This window comes from Hypomesus nipponensis, chromosome 11, assembly GCF_054491055.1.
Source record: "Hypomesus nipponensis isolate SF chromosome 11, ASM5449105v1, whole genome shotgun sequence".
NCBI classification, from domain to species: Eukaryota; Metazoa; Chordata; class Actinopteri; order Osmeriformes; family Osmeridae; genus Hypomesus; species Hypomesus nipponensis.
Window position 1 is genome coordinate 13,679,271 of NC_140371.1, and position 27,708 is coordinate 13,706,978.

General features: G+C 41.3%; 1 protein-coding gene across 1 annotated transcript; it reads left to right on the forward strand.

Moving 5' to 3' along the window:
* On the forward strand, positions 1–25,790 carry LOC146268222 (VPS10 domain-containing receptor SorCS3-like). The gene is made up of 27 exons (XM_084709228.1): positions 1–705; positions 8,138–8,205; positions 10,067–10,166; positions 10,660–10,818; positions 10,917–10,990; positions 12,056–12,120; positions 12,738–12,856; positions 14,456–14,545; positions 14,775–14,954; positions 15,171–15,317; positions 16,174–16,276; positions 16,662–16,738; positions 16,866–16,957; positions 17,874–17,981; positions 18,297–18,414; positions 19,017–19,150; positions 19,677–19,790; positions 19,972–20,143; positions 20,575–20,761; positions 21,079–21,212; positions 21,559–21,682; positions 22,014–22,126; positions 22,458–22,592; positions 22,735–22,834; positions 23,716–23,821; positions 24,047–24,207; positions 24,949–25,790. Exons 1-27 carry the CDS (start codon positions 1–3, stop codon positions 25,008–25,010), a joined length of 3,747 nt encoding a protein of 1,248 aa, XP_084565354.1. The 3' UTR covers positions 25,011–25,790.
* Positions 25,791–27,708: the final 1,918 nt, after the last annotated feature.

The window sequence follows — 27,708 nt, forward strand, 5'->3', positions numbered from 1 at the left end:
ATGTTCTGCTTGGGTTCTGTTTGGCATTTCTGTCTTTTTGCTTGTCTTTTGACTCCTATTTACCCCACAATAAGAGCATTTGTGGAAACAAGTTTGCCAACACGTTCCCCTAAAACGAACGTTTTGCATCGTGTAGCAGTACATGCTCCGGAAAAAACTACAAATACAAAAACAGCCAAAGTCCCTAAACTGAACAACCACAAATCAGAATTTTCTAGACATCCAAATATGGAGTCAAATGAAAATATACCTCCAAAAGCTGAAGCTCGAGCGAACTTAGATGGAGTAATTGGGAATGAAGCACACGGCTCTATGGAAGTCGTCCAAAGAAAAGGTTCCAAGTATTCTTTCGTGGATTTCAGAAAGTACCATCGTTTCTTTGACGCTAGAAATGTCGAAAATCACACAAAGTTTTATGACAAAATCGATGGTCTTATATTTGCGAGGACAAAACGAAGTTCGGGTACAAAACTGGCAGAGGATTCAGATAGGAGTACCTTTGGAGAGACGCATTCAAGTGAGCGGCTTTTGGAGTCTGTGCATGGTCTTTACGGATCGAGGACTGAATACCGGCGTACCGGAGATGATGCTAGAGGGACTGGCTCGAGGCAAAGTGAGCCGCATCTGGTCAGCTCCACTTTCGCTCTTTTCGGAGACTCGGCGCATAACCAAGCGATGGTACACTGGTCCGGACACAACAGCAGCGTGAGTTAAATGGCTAAAATGTACCAAACCACTGTTGTTAGAGGTTAAGCAGTTTTTTGGTTGACATGTAGTGTTTTTACTTATATCGTAGACATTAATAGATTACTTATTAATCGATTTCCAATCGCTAATATAGTCGCGTATTTTTACGCACAGATGTGTACCAAAGCGCAACATATTATTTCCAATACAAGTTCACAATGACACCATTTATTCAAAGATGTTAAGACTATATAGTATCACAATAAAAAATGTCGAAGATAATGAGTCGTGATTATAATTTACTATGACAATAAATTAACAATGTAATTAATATACATGAGAAAAGTCGATCAATGTCAGGACTAATGCAATTAAATCCCAGTGTGTGTAAGACATCATTCTCACATCGTTACCTCAGGTAAGATCCAACAACAAGGTGTTAGGGCCTATGAAAATAATAAGCTACATTCTGCAAAATGTAAGACCATACTGCAGTTGTCAGAGAGAAGCTGGACTGGAGCTGGACTACGATCACACCTTTCATCAGACTGTTTTTCGTTCTAGCCTGTATGGGTGTAATCTACCTCCAGAGATGAACTGATAACAAACTGATAGGAACTATGTAACACTGGGATTTAAAAAAAGAGCATATTACGACCTATCACACCTGCCCTGCATCCCCTGCATGTTTCTGTGAAAACTATTTTTACACTGTTAATCCAGTAGGTCTATTCATTCCAATGCTCTTTCTTTGTATGGTAATAATTCAGTTTGATCCACGTTTACTCCCTACAAAATGAACCCCAGAAATGCAAAGTTATCTTTAATATGAATCATTTGTGTGCAGGGATCATCAAGTCTCACATCAATATGAACTAATTTTACCATAGCACTTTAACAGCACTCAGAGTTTTCGCTGGACCTGATGAGTGCAATGTAAGTAGTGAAATATTGGCTTCCGTTGACTATTCATGTATATGCACACATATCCTGACATACACACACACACACACACACACACACACACACACACACACACACACGCACACAAACACACACAAACACACACATCCTTTAAGTGAACATCCTTGCTGATTAAGCTGGCTGGGAATCATATTTGACAAGCTTCAATGTAATTAATTAGATTTATAACTTCCACAGTGTAATCATTTAGAGTATTTCTAAACCCTGATACTAGGTGATAGGAACAGTCTTTAAAGTTATGTTATTAAAGCTCTGCACGTGATTAAGATTGTGAAAAAAACACTTCAACAGTGCATGTATTATGCATATTATTACTCAACACTCCACACACACTTACTACGACACACACTGTGTATGACAACAGACTACGAGTTGTTATGAAGGGCTTCAGGATTCATTTGAAAGTCTACATCAAAAAAATATACATGCTACATTTAGCCTCCAAGTCACTCTTCTTTTACCATCTCTTAACCGTAAAGCACTGCCCGAAGCAACACGAATAGTGCTATCTTGTCTTAAATGGGGTAAGGTCCTCCAGGGTGGATAAGATAGCCGGACCGCAGTCCACCCTGTTTGACTGATCAGCTTGTTTTGCTGAGCACACAGCCATGGCTTCACAGGTGTTTGATTAAGTGTGTTGAACACATGAAGAATGAACAGGTGTGTCTTCATTTATCACACTTTGTGCACACACAGGATTTGGAAACATTCATCCAGAGAAGACCAACTACTGTATACTCATATTTATGTATCAGCGGGGGGAATAGGGTTGGATGGAGGGTTGGATGGAGGGTTGGAGGTCTCATCGCAGTAAGTTACTATACATATGGGATGCGTTTCCTGATGGAGTGGGAGGAGACCAGAAGCATTGGTCTTAAACCCAGGAGACTTGTGTTGCCTGTGCAGTGTTGCCTCCATTATCCGCACCTCGTTTGCCAAATCCTGCACTGAACAAATCCGTCCTCATGACAGAATTCCAATTTTGTCAAATAGATGACATAAACATGTTTGTTGACATGACATCCTTCCACAAATGTCAGCATTGACAAAGTCAGGGTCAACACAATCACAAACAGTGCCTGGCAAAAGATGTGATATTTGTTCAAATATTTAGACTACTTTCGGTCCATTTTCCTTATTTTCATGAATATAGCCAGAGTTGATTGTTGAAAGCTCTCTGAACACAGAGCACTCGAGGATTAAGTACATATTGGGGGCAGGTAAACAACTAGAGGGAGCACTAATGCACATGGGGACTTTCACTTAGACTTTTGTTCGGATGAAAACTGCATCTGCACAGAAGGATATTTTCCATCATTTGGGTATAAACAATCAATTCAATCCATATTAGTGAGGAGGAGAAAAGCTTTCCTATAGCCATGGTGTCTCCTCCTTCATCTGGGAGTACCTTGCTCATGCCCTGCTTCAAGCATGCCCCCATAAACTCACAATCAAGATGTGTTTCAACCTACTCAAAAGAAAAATACAAATCACAAGGGTGTCAAACGTTAAAGACACAACTGCAAATTTGCATCCCTTATTTCACGGCAGGTGTTTGATTTAAATGGTTTCTAATGAATACATGAATACATTAGTACTTAATCATGAGAACAAAACAAGTAGCACATGCCGCACTGTTGTCCTGTCTTTGGTGTCTAGATGTATGGTCGCACAACTTCAAAGGTTCTGTCCATAACGTGACCATCATTTTAATGTTTAGGTTTTCCCTGTCACCCTCAAGGATGTTTGGATCTGAATCATATTTAACTGAAGATCATAGCTTAGTGAAAAATATTCTTCATGATCATGATTACAGTCAACTGTTTTGGCCTGGAGAGTTTTCCCTCCCATCGTTTCAAAGGCTTGGAAAAATATGAATATCATCAACACATCCTGAGATGATCCCCCCCCACCATGGCAATGCCTAAAAACTCCAGTAATTTATTCTGCTATCAGATTTCTCAACTACTGTAACTGAACAACACCTTTCGTCTAAATGCACTGCTCCCCTCATCCAAATCCACGAAAGCAAAACAAGCTGTTTAATCACAAATCCATTTAGGTGTATTTATTTCTGTGTGCTCTGAATTGTCTGGTTCTGCCACTGTTGTGAAAGGGGAGTAGAGCCGTGAAAAGAACAGCCCTGGCGCAGACAGATGCTTTCTTCTGTCTGCTAGCTGCGGCTCCTGCCAGCTTTGTGTTGTTTGACAGTCACACCATCTCCTCCGGTTGTTTTCTGTGATGCGATGGTGCTGTAATACAGGGCTGCTTCTCGACTGTCTCTCCTTGCTTTCTTTCTCAGTGCCACTGCAGATACAGAGCACACCGTATCTGTTGTGTGTTGTGTCAGGGGCCCAATTATACGAATATGTTCTGGGCAATGTCTAGGCCTTTGAGACCCGTTTTGTTCACTTGGTTGAGTTATTCTTTTGACTCAGACTCCATCTCCCCATCCTGTATGAAATCAGATCATGTTTACAACAGTCTTTCATTGAGTCTAACCACTATTGGTCTCGACTCCTGGTTTTGAATTGACGTTGATGACCCGGTGATGTGACGTGAGATGTCTCCATGAGATGGTTGAGGATCAGGAAATGGTTTTATTGTTGTTGATGAGTTGACTGACTCAAGGATAAGACGTGTCATCGATTTAATTGTTGTTGATGGGTTGACTGGCTCAAGGATAACACATCATTGATCAAGAGGGTTCTGCAAAGTAATAATCTGCAGCTGACATTGATGGTTGGAAACACATACACATGAGTATCTCTTTATCTCCCATGAGAAGGCTGAACATAAAAAGCTAATGCATATTCATGGAAACCCTAATACAAACAGTAGACTGGTACACATCACACTGAACTTTTCAGTGGATGTCAAAGGTAAATTAGTACAGTCCTGTGTCTATGCAATATTTAATGGAATTCTTTATTAGGCATATTACAAAGGACCTTGGATCATTGCCTGATGCCAACTAGGTGTCCCAGAGAAATTAATTTAAATCCTGATATTGTCCCTTTAGGATACGCTGAAGTGCATCAGTCTGACATAAAAGTGTCTGTGGTCTCCTATCCAGACACAGTTCCCCACTAAATAGCAACTGTACCGTCTCTCTCCACACAGTCGAGCATGTGTGGAGATTAATGATCCCATTTCAACCCAGCCTACACAATTAAAATAAGACAGGATTGGAGGCATGCAGTCATACGCTTCACTGACAGAAGAGGACACTGTACTAGCTGAGATTGTAGTTCGAAAGCATGGCTTCGTTTTCGCCACGGCACTGGGCTCGTGAATTAGCAAGGATTGCAGTTGGTTTGGTAAGGTCTTGTCACGCAGCACACACATATATGAGCTTTACTTATTTACTTGGACAGATGTGTCTGTGTGAGTCATTTACAGAGGCACTTTATGTCTGACTGCCCATCCAGCTTGAGCTACAGCCACAACGGGCATTTTCCTCCACCAAAATAAACGATTCTTTCATCTATCTATAGCCTGCATAACTGTACCTTCTTCCATTTGCAACAAATACATTGATATTGCTTGTCAGCAGTATCGCTGCCACTACTATGCATGGGGTGGTGGGGATGGGGTTGGGTTGTAACCAACTTGTTTCTTAACATATTCTGTGTGACTTGAGAACAAAGAATGTGACATGCCAGAGGATGAAAGAAGGAACTTCAGATAGTCTGTTGATGGTGTGACATGCTCGTTGCTCGAGTTGTGAGCATCTGGGTAAGTCTGTGATAAGATGAGAGACAAGTCTAATATCCATCCTCCAGTATACCTGCCTTATGCAGTGTTACATTGTCTTTTTCAATAAAATCCCATTGAATTTCTTAACTTTATGGCCTTGCTTATTAATTCATTTGCCTGGCAGTTAAAGGAATTGACTCAGACTGAAATCTTGGGGTGTGATTGTGTGCGTGTATATGAGGTGTGTGTATTATGACATCTGTGTCCAGTTGGTATCAGATTTTAGATCAAAATTTAATTAGGGGCCAAATACTTCTGTTGCCATGGAACCTGTTCATTTAAACCTCTCCAAAGAATCAAAAGAGTCTCTCTGTTGGCAAACACCACTTTGGTCTAATATAGTTTTTATGTTTCTCTTTCCTCTGTGGGCACTGGAATTTCACAAACTATATGGGATTGGAATACGTAGTTCCATAACAAAATCGAGCAGTCAGAGAGTCAATTAAAAGAAAGAAGAAAAAAAATCAAGACCAGAATGTTAAGATAAAGGGATGACTGAACTCCTCGGAGGGAGAGAGCCAATCTAAAAATGATTGGTTGACTTTCCTTGGGCAATGCAGCGCTCCCCACATCAATAAAACATAAACATGAATAAATGCACTGCTTTAGGCCTTCCAGGGTCCTTACTTAATTTCATGTACACAAGTGAGCGATGATATGCATGGAAAATGGTATTTACCTAGAAGGCTCAAAATAATATTTGTTGCCATTCTTCTTCTTTTTTCCCCCTGCCCATCTACATAAATGCAATACTGCACCATCAAGTTGGAGTTGGAATGGGCCTCATAGAACGTCAGTAGTTGTGTTTCTTTACAGTACTGTGGAATATGTGCGCCGCTTGGTTGAAAAGTCCCTCATGGCTCCAGTATTTGCATGTATAGTAGTCGCTCTTTATTCGACAAGAGCTGCCTACTGATAAACGGGAACCGTGTGGGAACGTTGTGTCTAATGATGTCCCCTTGATGAATCCACTTAGGGACAAATCAGACTCCCAGTCGTCTGTCTTGCCAGCCTGTGTCCCTAAGGGGGTAGCACAGCCACAGACCCACTTCTGTGGGTCATCTTTTGCTAATGAGTCGATTGTGAAAAAACTATGGTAATCAGAGTTTTGATTCTCTCCCCCCACTAAAAAAAAGAAAAAAGAACAAAGGAATTTAGGAACAATTGGTAGAAGCAGCTCAAGCAGAGGAGACCTACGTCAACAGGCTCCCACACTGATTTTGAATTCGTTCCCTGTCAGGGTGATGATGTTTGAAGTCGTGAAACTGCCTATCTTAAACGTTTACGTGGCTGTGCAATGATGCTTCAATGCTTTGCTTTAGGCGGCAATATAGCTTGGAGATGAGGGACAGAGAGCTCTCTCTCTCTGGCTGTTCATGACGTCAGTGGAAGCTATCCCCAGTTGCCACTAATCCCTTATTAGAGGCAGATTGAATTTACCACGCTCTGTGTTCTAGGCTCCCATGCCACTGACCCGTCATCATGTGAAAAAGTGAGCTCAGGAGACTAATGACAAACAGTTTGGTGGAGTTTCTATCTCCTCTATGTTTTGAGAGGCAATTAGTTCTAACATCACACCCATTTAGCTAAATCTATATTCTAAATTGATTCTGACTCTGCTGCTGGTCCTTGCAGACATGGTGCATTCAGTTATGCAAATAGTTATCTTTCTGTCTGATTGGTTAATTAACCTGTAATGGAGATAGTCCGAGCCAAGCAGACCGGGTGTTTGATGGGTAAATTGTGGGTCAATTGGGTTTTTAGCATTTTGGAATCGGGCTTCGGGCATGGCATTGTTCTCTAACTCATGTGTGGCGTTTTTTGTTTAATGACTCGTTCTAAGGGTTCCATAAGGTTAATGTGTTTAAACTCACTGTAATTGAGCTTTCGACCTGTCTTTCAGTCAGCATTTTTAATCCGTGATGCTATTGTTGCTTTTCGTTTGATGTTTATTTCCATCACCACTCCCCTTCCTCTCCACCAGCACTCTCTCTCTCTCACGTTCTCTCTGTCTGTCTCTCTATTGCTCTCTCTCTGTCTCTCTATATATCTCACACTCTCTGCCTCTCTTTCTCTCTGACACACTCTGTCTTTCTCTGCCCATTCACCCCCTCATGCACTCCAAGCATCCCTGTAGGAAGTTGTTTATAACGCCATCCAAGTGACAGTAGACTTTTGCACACCATTTCGCACTGTCCTCTATGACTGTGCCACTCTCTGCCTAGGAGTACTGGCTGTGCAATGTCTATTCCACGTCAATGCAAAAGCATGTGGCAAAAAGCACCACCATTTCAACGTTCAATTATAACCGCAATGGCTGTCATGGGTTGAAAATTGGAGAGAGAGAGAGAGTCAGAGAGAGAGGAGGAACCCATTCATACTTCATTTTGTTGTTCACTGAACGATTTTCCGATTCTGCTGTCATGTAAGTATCATTCCACATGAGGTACTGACACAAAATTCTGACAGCCTGCATGGCTTTTCAGATCACTGCAGCCTGCAGACTGGCATCTCTTGACAGCATGAGGATCTCTTGTCATTGGGCTGTCATATGCAGAGGTGGATGATTCTTGGTGGTAATGTAGCAAATCACACTTTAGGCTTGTATACATGCGTTTCGACAGGAAATCCATGGATAAGTCAGGGTGATTAGGGAGACTGCAGCGCTGGGGGTAATTATGTTGCCTGTTGTTGTTGTTTTGCTCAGGTCATCCTGATCCTGACCAAGCTTTATGACTTCAACCTGGGAGCTGTCACAGAAAGCTCTCTCTGGAGGTAAGTGTCTTAATGAGCATTGGTTTAAACGTAAAACGGGCAGAACCCTAAACTGTTTGTGGACTCAAATCAATCACCAGGAAACTGACATGGAGGGTATGTCAACACTGCAGGAGATCTATGAAAATGTAACAGTTTCAAATACAGCAAGCGGACAATATTCTATTCCTAGGTACCATGTTCAACCTTACTATAGTATGATTAATAGCATTCTCCTTCAGTATAAAGTAGCTTACATAAAACAGCTGTATCCACTCTGGGAGTCAATATGTGCTCACAACAACCCAATCTTTCCTCTGTAGCACAATCATTACCACAGGTTCAAAGGTGAGAAGACTCTAGCCAGGCGAAAATATAATGTGATGCCAAGCAAGACCTGGTTTTCCGCTGTCTCACATATTTACTCTGTAGGGAGCCCTGTTTATGATGATTTACTGAACAAAGAATATCAGTTCACTTGCTTTATGGGGTCAATGCTATGTCCCCTCATTCCGGAAAGTTCTCAATGTTGATTTTGATTGAATAGAGCCAACAACCCATTGTTTCGGAAGCAATTGACATGCAATTGCTATGGCCGTACCAATACCATTTACTGTGGATGGAGAGGTGAGTTACAGTGTGCTGTCACATCATAAATAAGAATGGAGAATTCATTAAGGATTATACAGGGCCTGATCCACACTCTGATACAGTTACACTTTTTTTCTCTCACCTTTTCCAGAAGCCCACAGGAAACTCATTTCATTTTGAAATACACCTGACAGAAAGACCATCAGTTCACCAAGCGTAGAGTCTCAAATTAATTTCTGTTTCACTAGAGGCACAGCTAAGATTTACACCCGACTTGACACGTTTTGAAATCCCATATTGTGTACAGGAGGTATTCCATCATCAAGGTGTCTGGATAACAATGGCTCCACAAGTAAATTAGAGTGTACCTCCAGGGTGCTGGAAGACTCTTAGTGTGATGTTGAAAAAAGAAAGCATTTGAATATTATGAAAAGAAACAGAGTAAATGATCTCTGTAATAATACGATAAATGATTTATGAATTAAGCCCCGGGCCACTCTGGATAGCAATGTGAAGATCAATGGTTGTCTCAGAAAAGGTATCTAACAAGCGTCTCCAGAGTGTTCCTTTAAGTGATGCCTGCTTTCCTCCGGTGAAGTAACTCCAAGCCGTAATAACTTAATTTGAAAAAGCTGTCTCCGTGCCACCAAAGTACGGGGAGATATGTCAGCTGAGTAGAATACTTAAACACAAAAGCATTTAGCAAGGAGACCCGCAAAACAATGTCAACAGCAAATGGAATGATTCACCTAAATGCAAAGGCAGAGATAGCACACTCTGGTATCTATCCAATTATGCATTGAAATTACATTTGGAGGCGTCCAGGTAGAACTGAGAGACATGAGCTTGTTTGGTGAGGTGTAATATAACCATGAAAAATAGAGGGAACACCCATGTATCCTTGCTCTGGAAAGCAGAAGTGATTTAAGAACTTGCACTAGAGCATGGAACATGTTTTGTTTAAATAAATGTATATATATTTTTCTAACAGCGGCAACTCCAGAATTCAGTACTTGCTTACATCATTTATAATTGAAAATTATAAAAGAATATATATTTACCAGTGGCTTCTAAAACTATATATTGCACTTTATACAGTGATACATAGGCTAATACACTTCACACTGAGACTCAAAAGATGAGTATAGCACAACGAGATACTCTAGGTCTAAGAAGTGAAAACATTCTGTACCAAAAGTACCACAGATTTTACCATGTCCTGATCAATGTTTGTAGCCTTGAAGGAAAAAACAATGTATCAGAACAAATCTCATCTCCTTTTCATTGTTAGATCTGTGGACTTTGGAAGCACTTACGTAAAGCTGAACGACAAAGTCGGTTCACGGACAGTTCTGAGCTATCTTTATGTCTGTCCAACTAACAAGAGAAAGGTATGTATCTGTAAAGTGTCTATATATTTTCTCTCATTCTTTTTCTGTCTCTCGTTCCCTCCTCTATCTCTATGATTGGAGCTGTAGATCCAGGAGTTGTGTAGGACATCTAAGGTGCCAGCCTGGATGGGCAAATTAGAAACAGAACCCCACTCTAGCTAAATTGCTCGCTAGTGTCTGTATACCTCCCCTTCTGTACCCCATCACATTCAGGCTCAGCTTACTGCTTGACTGACAAACAAGCTACACAGGTATGACACCTAATCATCGCTGATGTTCTCATGGAAATCATGCAGCAAGACCAGTATTGATGTTGCTCAATGGCAGGAGACAATCACATCCTCTACTGAACTAAATCCCTGTGTCATTGTTCCCCTGCTCCGTCTCTCTCCGTCTCTAGAACAATCCTACAGGTAGACACATTATATATTATGCTCTACCTCCCTCTTGGTTGCCCTCCCCTCTCTCTTTTCCCCCTGCCTCTGTTATTTAGATAATGATGCTTAGCGACCCAGAACTCGAGAGCAGCGTACTCATCAGCTCAGACGAAGGAGCCACTTTTGAGAAGTTTCCAGTTAACTTCTACATTCAGAGTCTGCTTTTTCATCCAGCGCAAGAGAACTGGATACTGGCATACAGTCACGACAGCAAGGTAATATGCTCACATGTTCTTACCAGTGTCTGTTTGAACTGCAAGGAATGTACTTATGAAATATTAAACAATTCTTTGGGATTGTTTTGTTGTTGCAGTTGTACAGTTCAATGGACTTTGGAAGAAAATGGCAGCTTGTTCACGAGAATGTGATGCCTGGAAGATTCTACTGGTAGGACCTCACTTCCTGTCTTTTCGAAATAATAGACTGTTGTGAATATTGTAACTGAAATTTAATTTGAGTCACACTCACTGCTATACATTTTTTACCGCCAAGTTTACCAAGATGCTGTATTTTATATTTTCAAATTGGGTGTGCATGACCGCTACCTAGTGTCATAGCTTGTCACTTGCAGCTTGTCAAAACAGGTCTTGACAAACGAAATGTGAAATGTGACTCGATATCGCACTCCTCTCAAGGAGTTTGAAATATTGTCCTCTCTCTACAGCCCAATATGACATGCTGATTTTGTTGTTGCTGTCATCCTGTAATCTCAAGTGCACGGGCACAAAGCAGTGAATATTGATGTGATGCAGTTTGTCCCATGTTGTCATGGTGGGTGTCAAAGCAGAGAGCCTCCTCAGCAGATAGAAAGGGCGTTATTTGGAGGACATTCTCTCCACATGAGAAGGGAAACATTTAATAAGGGCAGTGGGAGAGCTGTAATGGCAACTGTGACAAAACAAATATGTACTTTAGAAAGGACACCTTCTCTTTCAAATGTCTTTTTTTTAACGGTATCTTTGGTTTTTGACACTTTTTTTGTTGCATTTCTAGAAAAACGTAAGAACACAAACTAGATCACACAGCATGCCCACTGCGTTATTGTTTTGATATCAATTTCGATTGAGAGTAATATTTTCTCTTCTGCTCAGCCAGTGTTGTTTATGTGTTGCTCCTGTGTGGTGCTCTGTATTGACTGTCACACATTGAGATTAATAGTCACGGGTGGAGTTGGATGTTGACAAACTGCACGCCACCATGTGTTATTTATACTGTTGAAGGTAGCTCAGAGTTGGGCTTCCATCATCAGCAGCTACTGTCCTCACGTAGCATAGTTCTCAATCACCGCTGCTCCTCCTCATCTTCCTCCTCACCCTCTGCCTCTCTTCTTTCCGTCCCCCTTGGTTGTGTTTACATCTCTGTCTCTTCCTGCCTCTACCCTTCCCGTACCCCCCCCCCCCCACCCCCCCCCCCCCCCCACACACACACACACACTCCTCTCCTGTGTTGCAGGGCAGTAATGGGTCTGGACAGAGAATCTGATGTGGTCCACATAGAGACCCGTATCGCCAAAGGACGTGAGTGCTGTAGAATCACCCCCATACCAGCAGCACCCAGCGGACCCCTTGGCTCTCATTTAGAACGAGGTCAAAGGAAAGATGAGGCCCCTTCTATAGTTCAGATGGGTCCCAGAAGTACTGCAAAGCACGATATGAGTCTCCTAACAAATACAGGACTTAATAGTAGATTGATAGATGTATTTTCCTTTTAATCAGTCCCTTGTGCCTCGTACCAGAACTTCAATCCCACACACCCAAAATAAATCTCTATTCTGTCACAGCAATTACGGGGTTTCCTGGCAAATCTAACATCCCTCTAGTAAAGTTAAAATGTCCACTTGAGTGAATATGCAAAAAAAATTGCTTTGTTTTATATAATAGCATGGTTTATTAATTGTCCCAGCAAGAGGAGTACTTCCTTTTATTGTGTGCCTAAAATATGGTGACTTTATTGCATTGAAGAAAGTCAGGTTATTATGGGATTTTATTTTCTACAGTAGACTTATTGTATTTCTGTCATACAACTTTATCGGTGAAACAAATCAAATAAATATGATTTTCCAAAGTGCATTTAATGTGGATTTGACACGAGAGCAGGAAAATTGCTGATCTACCATTTGCTCTGTTTGTTGCAGGAGCTCACTATGTAAAGTGCAGAGCTCAACGCTGCACAGAAACTAACAGGCAGTACTTATTCCCCGGTCATGTAGACACCAACTCACTGGTGGTGCAGGATGAATATGTGTTTGTGCAGGTGTGTACAGTTTACTGGATGTTTGTTCAAGGTGTTTGAAACCATCACTCTATGGCTTGGGCTTTTCTTTGTCGGTTTCCTTATGGATTTTTCTCATTTTTTCTTTTTCTGCATTCGAGTCATGCCTTTTCCTTGAAGTTGTCTTTCTTTTGTTCAATTGTTATCTGGTTTATGATGTTGAGGTGTCGCAGGTGTTACCGTCTCCCTTTAGTATTGAGAATCGGCTGTCGCGTCAGGAAACATAATCTCAGGTCCTCGAACTTGCAAACACGTGACCACCACCCGAAAAGAAGTGAAATATGATTGTGTTGGTGGTCACTAATCTACGCTGAATGAGGTTAAGCCCATTCATCTTGGTTATATCTTCCCTACTTTCTCTACAGCGAACACAGCTGGTCTACATGAGCTTAACCGTAAATCTTAACCACGACACCACTGTCACAGGTGTCACAGTGTGGTTTGACAGTATTGCTTCCTCTCCCACACCTTCACAAGGCTCACTCTCAAAGTTTGGAGTCCTTGTCACGTACCGTACTGACATTGTGGTGACAGTGAGCGCTGTTAGGTTCTCCATGTTGTCATTCATTTGCATTAGAGGACATCTGTCTGTGACTTTTTAGCCTTGTTCATCCTCAACTCATTATTTTCTAGGGAGTTCATTGGGCTACAATGCTTTTAAATGTCCTTTTGTATCTCAAAGAATCATCAAATTATCATATTTACGTTTCCAATATGCCGTCTTAATGTCTTGTCCATGAATCATTTTTTGACTTGTAGTGCAATACATGGGCCTGGGTCAGTTAATTCCAACTCAATTAATTTAGAGAATTAAACAGGAATGCAATCCTTAAACTGCGAGGAGAAAAGCACATTCAGAACTGTCAGATTTGTACAAAGATTTATTAAGGGATTTAATCAAATTGAGAAATTGAACAGAGTTGAGATTGGAATCAACCCTGACCCTGACGATATGAGGTATAGATGTTGATGAAAATAGCCATGCTGGCCACAGCTGGCGGGTTTGCTTTGAGCTGGGCCAGCACAGATGACTTTCTTGTGACTTTCATTGCTTGGGGCAGTTGGATTTAACTTGACAAAGAGTAATGAGGTTATCGATTGGGTTACAACGAAATAAGCAGTCCTCATCGCCTCGATTGTCTCTTGGGAGCGAAGGAACAGCCAAGTGCAACATCCTCAGAAATGTGGCCTGGGAAAATGCAGCCCATCGATTTTCGATAGATTATTCCATTAGAGATCTAATGTAGTGTGCTGAGGGACAAACACCATCCCTCTAGTTGATTAGAAAATAAGCAATCAAGTGGTGTAGGCTGGGCTAGTGAGTGGCTGGGAAAGCCGGAGTGTATAAAGATGTCTGAGACATTTAAAAAAGTATTAGAAAAGGACCATTAGTCTGGTCTCTTAGTATCTGTGATGAGATGTAGAGTAAGTTTGTGTTAGGTCCCTAAATGAACATGTATTTTATGTTGTCGTACTCATCCACTGTTCAACACTTTTCAGTAGAACAATTTAGAATTTAAATAATTGAGCTGTTTTTCGACTTCTACCAAAGTAGCAGTAACAAAGCCGTCATTTGAACAGGTGACCAAATCCGGACGAGCAAGCTACTTTGTGTCTTACATGGGAGAATCGTTTCAGCAAATGAAACTGCCTAAATACTGTTTACCCAAGGTAAGATCTATCTACAGAGTACCAAACTCTCGAAAAATGCACCATGCACAAACCACAACAACAGCTGGAGGGGTGTCATTGTCTAATGTTGGGAAGACATAAAGATGAACATCTCAAAGCAGTAGTAGTTCTATGGATCTACTGTAGACTAGTAGTTATCTATACTATCTCTCTCTCTCTTTCTAATTCTCGACATATACATTATCTCCGGCTGTGGCCAATCTAACAGGACATGCACATCATCAGCACAGATGAGAAGCAGGTATTTGCAGCTGTCCAGGAATGGAACCAGAACAACACCTACAGCTTGTATATATCCGATCCTTCTGGGGTCTACTTCACCCTGTCTCTGGAGAACTTAAGGACCAGCAGAGGCCCTGCCGGCAACCTCCTGGTCGACTTTTATAAGGTATATGTACAGTACATCTCTTGCATACTTTATATCTATCTTCACAGAAAACATTGAAGTATACCATATGTCTAATGTTTTATGGATGCACAATTTAAATTATTCTTTTAAATATTAAGATTTTCTGTAAAGGTCGACCCCTGTTGCATGCAACTGCATACGCGTAATGCATTCCAGCTGCTTTGACAATTTTCAGCATTTATTTATTCATTCCAGGTCGAAGGGATAAATGGGATGTTTCTAGCCAACAAACTGGTGGAACAACAGGTAAAGAGCTTCATCACCTACAACAAGGGGCAAACTTGGGCCCTGCTGCCAGCCCCCAACACTGATGTAGCAGGAAACAACCTCCACTGTGTCCTGGTAAGTGGATTCTGCTGCTCTGGAAGAACCAATACCTCATGTTTTAAACTCATCAGTGAATCTTTGATGTGTGATTTCCCAATTGAACACGAAAGCCAACGGTTTTGGTATCCGCCGCGTTTTTCATTTCCGATTTTATTGTCGAGCCAAGGCCTTGAAAAGGGATCTGTGTTTATTGGATGTCAGCATGCAGCACAGCTACACACTTACCAGTCTATGAAGGGCATCAGAGTTTTCATCAACCACAGTGATTTCGATTTACTACCTGTAATCGCTGTAGGCAACACCTTCATGAATGTTAGATTACAGTAAATTACAATAGTACCCCCATAGTGATCTTTGGACATGCGTTTTACTAAACCATTCATGTGTATTGAAAGGAAGTTGAGCTAAAGCACTGAGAGCAAGAAGTGATGTTACAATGTTCTTGTCTGGATCATACAAATGACCACTACAGCTACTCAAATCTGTCTCCCCTCTGTCTTAAACACCCCTATTGATGTTTTACAAAGTTGCTGATTTGGAGAGATGATTGAAAGCCTTTTATCAGCAAATTAAACCATTTTGGCAACGCTTATCTTTGTATCTTGAGGGGAATTTTGATTGCGTGGTTTGTTTTGTCTGTTGAATGAAAGTCTTTTCTAATGTGCCCAGTGTCCTTTTTAAACATTTACACTTGCTTGTGGAAGAGAAGATAAAAGTTAAATTGTCCTCTGAACTACCTGTTTTTCCTTACAGAGAGATTGCTTTGTGTATAATGATTGGCGCTAATTGTCAATGCGTCGTTCAAGATATGTTCAATACAATGTCGTTTTTTGTTGTTGTGGGTCTAATCATGTTGTGTTTCTGCTGTCAGCCATTTTGTTCTCTGCATCTGCACTTGGAGATGTCTGAGAACCCCTACACCTCCGGGCGCATCTCCAGCAAAGACTTGGCACCAGGGATCATCGTAGCCACAGGTACATCCATAGAAAAATCATTTTTTATTTAGATATTCTTTGGCAAAAAGACTCATACTGCCAAAAAGATTTACCAGTGGAAGTGTGTGTATTGTACACAGAACAATACATGATACAGTACAGTGGTGTACAGTACTATGCACAATACGTAATCTTCTACTGGTGATTTGCCATATGACATATTCTCTCGATGTAGATGTTGAGTGACATTATACCAGAATTACTTTTCTGAATCTGAATTTGAATTTATGATGAACATGAAATGTTGCAGAGGAATAAACAACAAATTGCGCATTATGCGTTGTGGGGGCTAGTGCGCTTTGCAAGTAGCTAGGCCTCTTTACTATGCAAATAAGTAGGAATATCTTTCTGTTTTTGTATTCAGGCAACATTGGTACAGAGCTGTCCTCCACCAACCTTGGGATGTTTATAACATCCGATGCGGGGAATAGCTGGAGACAGGTGAGACCCATCTGGACAACAAAACAGGACCGGGCCAGATTTGTTTTAGTCTAATAAATGACATGCCAGTTGCATTTTTGGAGTGCGCACCAGTTGTTCAAATAAAGATACGTTTGTTGTCATTTAGATTTTTGAAGAAGAACACAACGTTTGGTTCCTTGACAATGGAGGTGCTTTACTGGCCGTGTTACATGCAACTGCTCCCATTAGACACTTATGGTATGTACACTATATTTCTGTTCGTCTGCTGCAGTGTAGCAATGTTTTAAAAGTCAGAGTAAAAGTATACATTTGGTAATGATTTAAGACTCGGGTGAGTAAAACCTTAGCCTAATTTCTGCACATTTCACTAAATTTGGTTTACGGTTTTGTTGTTGTTGCATACAAATGCATTTAAGCCTTTGAAATGCTGATTGGCAAGGTAGGTTTGCATGCCTATCTCAACAACAGCAAGTGTTTTTTTCCCCCTTACATCAAAACTGTCAGAACCCTTTCAACAAAAATGGCTGTTAGAGCTTTGTACTGTTGCTGGGTATTTTCGAGAGCTTTTATGCAAACGTGGAGAAGTGCAGGTTTGAAGTATCGAGGGAATGTGAAGGCCTTGGTCCTTGTGTTGCCGGAGCACTGTCACACTAGAAACTTTGATGTCCCCCGCATTGAAACACTGTCAAAATTGATTAAGATCTGTGAAAGGTGACAGAAATTTCTCAAATGTTCTGCTGATGTTCCACTGAGTCATACTTCTTTTTAGTTTAGTCACCCTCAACATTTACCTAGACCCATGGAACATTTGTTCTTTTGTGTACTGTGCATGTGTAGTTATGATAATGTCCTACACAGAGAGACTGATAAAGGTGCTTCATTTGTCATCCCTGATATAACTATACAAGCTTTTCTAACAGTGGAACCTTATCTCCCAAAACATTTGCTGTATTTTCCAAACTGGTTCCAACAGTGGTCCTAGCGTTTCTATTTTAATCTAATAACAGCGTGGCATTTTTACACATTATTTCAGTGACACACTTGTGTTGAGGTGTGGAATTTCTTACGAAAGTCTGTACACATTAGAATTGTACTGGGAAAGCAATGAACCACATGCTGCATTACTGTAAGTGTTGCTGCTTCTGTGTCACAGGATCAGCCTGGATGAGGGTAAGAAGTGGGATCGTCACAGCTTCTCCCTGGCCCCCCTGTTCGTGGACGGAGTCCTGATGGAACCAGAGTCAGAGAACCACATCATCACGTAAGTGGGGAAGGCTTATTCCAGAAGGAATACAACACTCAGCCTTGGACAAAAGGTGAAACAAAGGACTAAGAGGAGAAATACAGCTGATAAAAGTGTAAACAAGCAGGTTCATCCACAGAACAAAAGTGTATTCCCCTCTGAATAAAAAAATATGAAAACTTTTCACAGGTGAAAATACATGGCAAATACAGATGTGGTATTTTGACTGCAGCTTTGTTAGGTTTGAAGGCATGAGAAGTCCAATTTCTATGACTCAATGATTATTCTCATTAGCCTGACAATGCACAATGTGGGTTTACTCACATTATACAGATTCTTCGGCCACTTTAGCCATCGGTCAGAATGGCAGCTGATAAAGATTGACTACAAGGGCATCTTCAGCAGGAGATGTATGGATGGAGATTACCAGACATGGCACTTACACAACAAGGTATCCTGTTGACACCTATTGATTAAATGCCAACATCAAGATTAGCAAATTTGTTTTTGTTGTTTTTTCACTCCAAACACACAAGCATGCATGCAGTGCATGCTCATACATAGGTAAGTGTACATTTCTAGGAGCACGAAACGAGGGCACAAACGAGTGGCTCCATCCATAACTCTCTGCCCCTCTTTCCAACACAGGCTCTCTCTTTCTCTCTCTCTCTCTTTCTCTCTATATCTCTCTCTCTCTCTCTCTTTCTCTCTCTCTCTCTCTCTCTCTCTCTCTCTCTCTCTCTCTCTATCTCTCTCTCTCTCTTTATCTATCTACATCTCTCCTTGTCCCTCTCTAACATAGTCTACGCTCTCTTTTTCTCTTTTCTATTTTCTCTCTCAATGATTTTAATTCCTCTCTTTCTCTCACTCTCTCTCTCTTTGACTCACACACTCACTCCCTCTCTTTCTGTCTCTCTCTCTCCCTCTGCTTCTCCATTCTTTTTCCCAGTGACATTATAAATTCATGTAATTCCAGGCCGCCGAGTACTAAACATTGGTATTTGATGTAATGGCTTTCACCCCAGGGAACGAAAGAACTGTGTTGTTTGGCAGGGAGAGCCGTGTGTGATGGGTGAGAAGCAGATCTATATGAAGCGTCGGCCTGGGAACCGTTGCATGCTGACCCAGGATTACTCCAGAGTCTCCTCCTCGGAGCCATGCCTCTGCAGAGCCTACGACTTTGAGTGGTAGGTGAGGGACCAGGGGACTCCAGGTTATCTTTGTTTTGGCATCAGGAAAGTTGAGGCTGGTGTTTTGGAAATAAGACACAATAAGACTGTCGATCTCCATCCCCAAGGTTGGATATTAAATTAAATTGGTTATTTGGCCAAGATTTATCATTTTGCACAGATTATGTATTAACCATCATAAACTATATTTGACATGTCATATTATGTACAGTGTTCAAAATGTACAGTGGCTGTTGCCCTGGTGTGTGCATTTAGAGAGTCCAATTATAGTTTACAAATTGTTAGTCTTGGCTCATTTGCATAATGTCAAATGATTTATTTGCATGAAATTAATAAGTCATGGATTACAACATTAATTTTACATTTCTTTTATCTATCGGTTTGAAATTCTCTTTGATCACTTTTGTCTGACAACCCTACCTCAAGCTGTTACCTTAAACATGTATTTGTACATCACTGTCCCAAAAAATGGTTTGTTGAGTTTTGATTTAGCATTTATAATATCTGCTCTTTTGTTTGGCAGTGACTATGGCTATGAACGTCAAGCAAACGGAAAGTGTTCCTCCGCTTTTTGGTTTGACCCAAACACAGCCACAAAAACCTGTAGCACGAGTCAGAGCTACCTCAACAGCACCGGGTGAGGATCCATACTACATCATACATCACAACACAGACATCTCTAGAATTCCTAACCGGAAAGATGGAGTGTGTGGAATGAAAATATGTAGCCTTTTAAGTGCTGCAAGATACCTTGTTCAATGAATTGATCTTCCCACATGTCTATCTTACTTTTGAAATCTGCATGTTGTCACTGACAGATACAGGAAGGTTTTGTCCAATAACTGCAAAGAAGGCGGGAAGGAGGTATTCTCACCCAGGAAACAGCCGTGTCTCCCTCGACCACCCCGAGGCCTCCGATTGGCTACCAGTCAGGGGGAGCTCATGGCTCCTGTGGGAAGCAACGTGACTTTCCTAGTGCATCTGGAGGACGTGAGTCCACCACTGAGTGCCCCTGCTGCTAGTGTTTCTTAATGAAGTGCTGTTTGTACATTTGTTCCGGATCATTCTGTCCCTTTGAAGTGTCAGGTGATGACACATCCCCAGAGATTGAACTTCCGTATCCTGCTTCTGAAAAATGACACTTTCTGGTCATTATGACTCAGGCTTTTTACTCTTTGAGATGCTTCTACACCCCTCAAACTTTAATCCCTAACCTATTTTACCCTTGTCTCTTTTTTCATTTTTTTTTTTTTTTGCTGCTCCTCAATATTCATATAAAGCAGATTAAAAATGTCTTATGAGAAATGTCAGCCAACTACTTCATTTTACCTCAGTTCACTGAAGTTCTCTTTCAAGAGCAAAAGTACAATGTCACAACCAAGCCGCTGTGAGGGATGCTGTGTCTTGCCTCCTGTCTGTAGGGAGACTCACTGAGGACTAATATCCAGCTGGACTTTGGGGACGGGATCACGGTCACCTACTCTAATCTGAGCCGGACGGATGATGGAATCAAGCACACGTACAAGTCCGCTGGGATTTACAGAGTAACGACCCACGCGGAAAACAGCCAGGGTTCTGTCACCAGCTCCTTATTCCTGCACATCACCAGTATGTAAAACAACTGCTTCTTTGTGTCCTCAGGTCAAATGTATATGGTCACTGTGGTCTGATTGGCAGACTGAGTGTCTGAATGACGTCTGCATTCTGGTGAAGAACACTGAATACTTTGAATGCCATGTCCAGTATGCTAGTCTACCCTAAAACCATAGCTCAACATGCTGAGACATGTCAATCCCCAGTCCCCAAAGTGCTCCAGAACATGTTGTTTTGCACTCCTGAATATTGTCTGTCTTGTGTAAGCAACCGTGGTGGACAGGGCCCAACTTGGTGCTGTGTTGAGTCATGTATCATTGCTGTGGACTCAGGTCCCGTGGAGCGTGTGTATCTGTCAGCTCCCATAGTGGCCATCAGGAGAAAGGAGGCCAACCTCACAGCGGTGGTGTGGCCCAGCCAGTCCAGAACACTCACTTTCTTCTGGTGGTTTGAGAACAGCTCTGAGGTGAGACTTTTTCCTCACAGCTCTCCCAAACGTTCACCATATTTTTCCTCTCCTCCTTACCTGGTTGTTTGATCGGATTAAATGTAATAGTCGTATGGTCTGGAGCCTCATGAAGAGCTGTGTTTGGATTGTTGTGTACATACAATGTACGCTATGAATTGAAATCACCTTGGTTTATGGTTCAAAGAATCACCTTGGTTTAAAAATGTAATCGTGTCAGTGTTATGGTTACCATACAGTAGCTTCACAACTTCTTCCTTTATGAATAGCCATACCCATCAGAAAGTCATATTGTTTTACAACCTCTCATGCCAATGTTGTTCACTTGCTTACCTTTGAAATCCAGCCGATAATAACCTTGGAGGGAAGCATCTCATATACGTTTGCGAGAGAAGGAATGACAAAAGTCACAGTCCAGGTATCCTCTGGAGGCTTCATACTGCAGGATACTAAAGTCATTGCTGTTAAAGGTAGGCCTTCTAATTCTATGTCTAGTTTGAAGGTTAATGTTTAATATTTTTAGTTGGGGCTATGCACTCAACATGAAAATGCAACATTATGCATCCATATCTTAATTATTTTGCTGATCATCTATATGCAAGCATTACCTACGTAATATCTATAGATATTTAATATGTTTTCAAATGTCAAGGTAATGAGCTAAAAACCATTATTGATAAATGGCATACTCGGATCTTTCAATGAGCAGAATCTGCTTTAATGGCTTAACTTCATCTAGCCATGAATAAATCTGAGATATTTCCAAATGATGTTTATTGGTCTCTCTTGAATGTCCCACAGAGTTCTTCAAATCTCTGCTGTTGTCATTCTCCCCGATGCTTGACGAACACAATCCTGACATCCCCGAGTGGAGAGAAGATGTGGGCCGTGTAGTGAGGACAGCTCTATCACAGGTACACAGTCTCTTGTCCACTCAGGGACCTGGTCTCGAAATCTCTGTGGTCCATCACTCACTCTTATTGGCGTTATTATTCATAATATGTGACATAACATCCATGTGTATTTCCTTTACCTCATGGTCTTATCTTTTGAAGTCATGTTTTTGAGCCAAACAGTACACACTGTCAGAAGCATTCACTCTTTTCATTTTTTCTCCAGATTTTCCACACTTTAACGACTTTTAGAGTTCCAGTGTCACATTTTTATGATTCGAGCTCTAAGAAACCCTATATGGTTTTCCCTGGAGGACCTGTGGTCTATGTTTGGCTCTTAATTTTGTCGCAGGTGTCTGGTTTTCCCGAGGAGCAGCTGCTAGTGGCGTTGTCTCCTGGCCTTCCCACAGCAGCAGAACTGTTCATCCTGCCTGACGCGCACACACCGCCTGAACACAGGAAGAAGAGCGAAGAGGCTTTAGTGAGTGTGCGTATTCCTCTTCATTTATTCATGCACTCAGAATCAACACGCTAATGAATCACAGTCAGGGCTTCTAACCCAGTGAGTTTCAATGAAGTTTTCACAAACATTATTTGGGTTATCGCAATTGTTTTCAACTCCCCCGTAGATATCGGACATTCTTATAAACGCGTTGAACCAAGGCTTGATCCAGTTTGAGTTGAAAGCTGACACTCGGATCATCGTTTATATCACACAGCTGACCTTGGGTAAGTCAATCTCCAGTGTCCTTGGCCAAAAATATTGACCTAGTCTGTACTCTTCTTAACAAATGCCCAAGCTCTCTGTAACACCTTCCAACCCACTTCCCAATCTAATGATACATGTCAACTTGTATAGTGTAGACGTCTTGGACTGTATAACGCCTTGTTGAAGGGTGCTTAATGACTATCTTAAATCATGTGGGGCTGTCTGTTCTGTTTTGACCATTGTCCTTGAAGTCAGAGATGTCTTCTTTGCATAGGGTTTTTTAAGCTTTACAAAGTACGTACAGTTGTTCTTCTCTCACAAATTTTGGAGCAAGCTTTGGACATAAGTTTGCATTGAATCGGTGCGATCAATGTGGAGATTAACAATGACCGTAGTTGGGATGCACCTTGGAAATTGGTGAGGTCAGTCACATATTACCATACTGCGAAAACGTGTCGATCAACTCAGCATGACTTTACCCTTTTCATCCTCTGACTGATCTGTCTTCATTTGTGTCTACATGGAAAGGTCTGGGATGCCTTTAAAATTCAGTGGAAAGGTCACAGCCTTCATAGGTTTCCTTCTAGAAGAGAGAAAGATGGCTTAAAGGGGCTGGGAAGAGGTTATATACTCTGGATAATGCACCCAGGCGCTTTAAGTCATGACTAAGTATAGCAGACCCTGGTCCACAGGGAGAAGATAATAAACCTCCCAGAGGTCCTATTTTATCTGCAATCTTAAAACGTAACCTGATTGACACTAGTCTTCTTCTAAATGCCTTGCGAATGGACAGTTGCGAAGCACAGTCGGACGAAATGACCAATACATGTCATTCTTTTTCCCTCCATAAAATGGTCCGATGTATGACGGTAATCCTACCTTTCTGTCTCCCCTTTCTCAGCGCCCCTGGTTGACTCCAACCCCATCCACAACAGCTCTGCCATGCTGATGCTGCTGTCTGTGGTGTTTGTAGGTTTAGCCGCCTTCTTCATCTACAAGTTCAAAAGGTGTGTTCCCTTGCATTAAACATGAGCTTATCAGATACAGTAAGTGTGTCCCCAGTGACAGACTGAAGGTAGGTGGTGAGCCAATTCTTTAAAAAAAACGTGATTTACTCTTTCTCTCTTGTATATCATTGTGAGGCATATATTATGTCTGGTGAAAAGTCAACACATTATTCAAGCCCAGAGTAAAAACAACTAATTATTTCTGGCGGTTATTTGTACTGTTAGGAAAATTCCCTGGATCCATGTGCAGACAGAGGACAGCCATGAGAAAGAGCCAGAGGTGATTGGCACGGTCGGTCAGAATGACAACATGTCCAAGGTCAAACTCAGCGAGTTTTCCTCACCCAAGGAGATCATGGAGAAGGACCGGGAGGCGAGGAGCAGAGGTAAGCTGACTCCTCTATCTACTCAGCACATAGAATTCTTCTGGAACAGCTATAGCAGTGCCTTCCTTAGTGGTGAGCACACACACTAGGCAGCTCTGCAGACAGAATGTATTGCGGTACAGCCGATTCATTTGGGAGAAGGACCTTCTGAGTTGGGAGAGCAGTTGATTGTGGCTGATGAAAGCGCCATTGCAGTGGCCCTGACATGTGAGCTGCAGGCTTTTGTGGCAGGTCAGCACTTTAGCCATTGTTCATTTCTCTGCAGTCCCCACCTTAAGCTGACCTTGCTGATTTGAAGCATGAAAAAACTCTGTTTTTTTGTCATCTACTAAAGTGTGTATTCACAAAAGGGGAGACACTATGGTAGCTTTGGTTTTTGTCTCAACATTAGCTACGTTATTTGACCATCTGTTGCTGTCCACCTGGTTAGAGAATTCATGATTTGTTTGATACCTGTGGTGTTTCTCATGCGGTGTTACTTTAGCCAATATCAAAACATCCATCTGATTCCAATAGGTGACAGATTCATAGTAGGGGTTATCTGTAATGGTGCGGGTAAAAGCTCTTAGGCAGGGAGTGAACAAGATGTGCACTGCTTAGCATGAAAGAACGGAACAAGACCTGCGTCTGCTGTGCATTAACACTGCCTTTTGTTATTGGCTCTGACAAACAAAGTTTTAGATCAAAATGAAGGTATACATTAAGTTCCATTTATTGTCTGTTTGCGTGTTCCCTCTCCAGGAATGGCCTGTAATGTGGAGAGAGTGATCACAAGGGAGTTTCCTAACTGTACTAATGTCTGAGGCCATCACTCAGTACCAAGTATGTTTCAATTGTGCCAGTTTGGTTCGCTTAGTTGACAAAATGTATGTTTCACCCAGATAACTGCTACTGTATTGAGTCATGTTTTAACACATACAGTATATGCTCAATATGTATTTCAACTATACTTTCTAAAGATGTATCTAGATTGTGAGTCTTTTATGTACATACATTATTTAACAATGTAGAAATCACTACATTGTGGATTTTTGTCTGATATGAGCCTGAAAAATTGATTGACCGAATAGGTTTGCTTTACAAGGAAAAAGTGTTTTGTATGTCAGATAGCTTTGTGAAAAAATACTTGAGATGACTATGATTGTCTTTCTAATGTTCACTTTACTAACTGTAAGTTGACTTACTATACCACTGCACATAGATTGAATGTAATTATACATTTAATTCACTTGGTGAAAGAAATAGGTAAGAACTAGACCTCTTCAAGAAGTGTACAGTGAGAAGTGTTTTATTATAAATGGCTATTTACAAAAGCAAAATCCGTATATTACGCAGAAGTCTAAATGAATGGAGCTGTACATTTATAAGTCTAATAGTAATTTTACAATGTTGTACGTGAAATGTTGTTTATATTTTTTAGCATGCCATATTTCACCAATGCCATTTTAGAATGTGTAGTGAGCTAAGCACGTTATTGTCATGGTGATTTCCAAGCTTATAAAACATAGTCTACTATTTATTAAGTATTGTCTCTGATAACCTTGTAGTCCACAAACTTGTCATATTTTTTATTTTATTAGATACAATTCAACTTTGATTTAGATTCATGTTTCTTACTGTAAACTAAATACCATTTTCAAACTGTTAAAAATAAATGTATTTTTCTACAAAGGTGTGTTAACGCTTGCATGTATTTAGTCTGATGTTCCTTGATGAAACTAAATTAATGTCAAGAATTTGTTCACAAATCACACAATCTTTACCCGACAGATTGAACTCTTGTTTGTTTGAGGTCCAGTATGTTTGCAACACGAGAGCTAAAGCACTGATATTGAAGATATCTGTTGTGGGCAGTATTTGTCTTGTCTTCACACAACCTCCCAACATCCTTCAGAGTTGTGAGGCATTGTTTTACCTAATCCCCATAAGACACAGCAGTGCTTCAGTCCTGGCAGAAACCAATACTCCTTTAGTTTGCCAGGTGTGAGGCTGGACACTGCTGGATCCTCATGATCCGGTGAGGCTGGAAAGTAATCTATTTTTGCCCAAGGTCTGATAAGTTTGGTGTCAGATCTGGTCCCATCTGACATAACAGTTACCATTATCTCAGAGCAGGTGTGGACTTGCTTGGGGTCCCTCTTGCATCAGAGGGCGTAATTCACTCAACTTCAGCATCGTCTGATTTCAGACGTGCCTGGTGAATCCCGCTGAGCTAGAAGAGGAGGAGGTTATCCATCTGGAAGAGATGCCATAACACCATGGCACAGAGTGATTGAGCTGACTTTTACTGGAGACAGGCTGCACTGTTCTGTCCTCCATGTAGGGTGTCCACGCAGCCACACACCAATCCTCATCACAACCAACCAAATCTATAGAGCCCAAGTCAGTATCTCAATTTCCTTCTGTTTCTCTTTTTGTTTTGACATCTAAACTTCCCTCTCCCGTAGCCGTGGGATGTTGCGCTGGCCAAGATCAAATTGAACGGTGACAATCGCTAATGGATGATTCGTTGCAGGGACAGATAGGCTACTATACTCTAATACGGTTCTCAATGTTCATCCATTTCCCTCCGCGGCTAACGCAATACTGCTCTTAGCTTTTTGTTATGGGCCATTTTTCATTCAAGGTGCTACTCTGCCTATGAATACCCACCCTGAGTGTGTGTTGATTTCCTGGAGAGGGGATAATTCATTTGTTGCACAGCGGGAAGAAACAGGGAACTAGCCTATTAGATGCACTCCAGGCAGCTTGGAGCTTTCATTGTCCTCCCAGTCGGGCCCCCTAGCATATGCAAATGGTTGTTTGGCTCTGAATATCAGATATACCAAGTAACACTTGTTACAGGCGGACAGAATACAAGCATATTGTACAGCCATGGATAAGAAGCCCTTACAGTATACAGATCACAGGATTTGATCACTGGGTAAATTAACATACAAAGAGATACTGGAACATTATGATAATCATGAATTGAGAGATCGTGCAATCCTTACTTTGTCTCTTGTTTATTCTGTTAAACTACATTCTGTGTCGCAAAAAACTAATAAGCTCCCTCATTAAAGGACTGATTGGAAAATCACATTTAAAGGATGGATGCCATTACTTGACAGCTGTTTGCAAATGGGATAAAATGTTCTGCAAGTCCCGCAGTTTATTTTTGAAGCCACGCTGTAAATACTGTACTGTATTTAAAAGGAGCAAAGCAAATACCATGCAAATAAATATGTACAATTTACACGTTGCTCTACAAAGCACAACCAAATTTTCTCGAGAAATAACAAGCATTGAAAAAAAGAGATGTTCCGACGTCGATCTTGAGAGACTGCTACGGCAGTCCTCAGAAAAGGAGTGCATTTATTTTGGCTTCCCTTTCAACCCAAGAAGTATAGAGGAGTGGGGCAACTTGTAGTAAATGTATCGCACTGGCATGTGACGCTGACAACACTTAAGTCAGTTTGATGAAGAACTTGTGTGCTTCTCCCACCTGGATGGTAGACAATC

Bases quoted from the DNA above. Each gene is read 5' to 3' on its own strand.
- LOC146268222 (XM_084709228.1), top strand. From the start codon at position 1: ATGTTCTGCTTGGGTTCTGTTTGGCATTTCTGTCTTTTTGCTTGTCTT. The intron at 706-8,137 runs GTGAGTTAAATG...TGTTTTGCTCAG, and splicing joins GGTCCGGACACAACAGCAGC to GTCATCCTGATCCTGACCAA. The intron at 16,739-16,865 runs GTGAGACCCATC...GTTGTCATTTAG, and splicing joins CGGGGAATAGCTGGAGACAG to ATTTTTGAAGAAGAACACAA.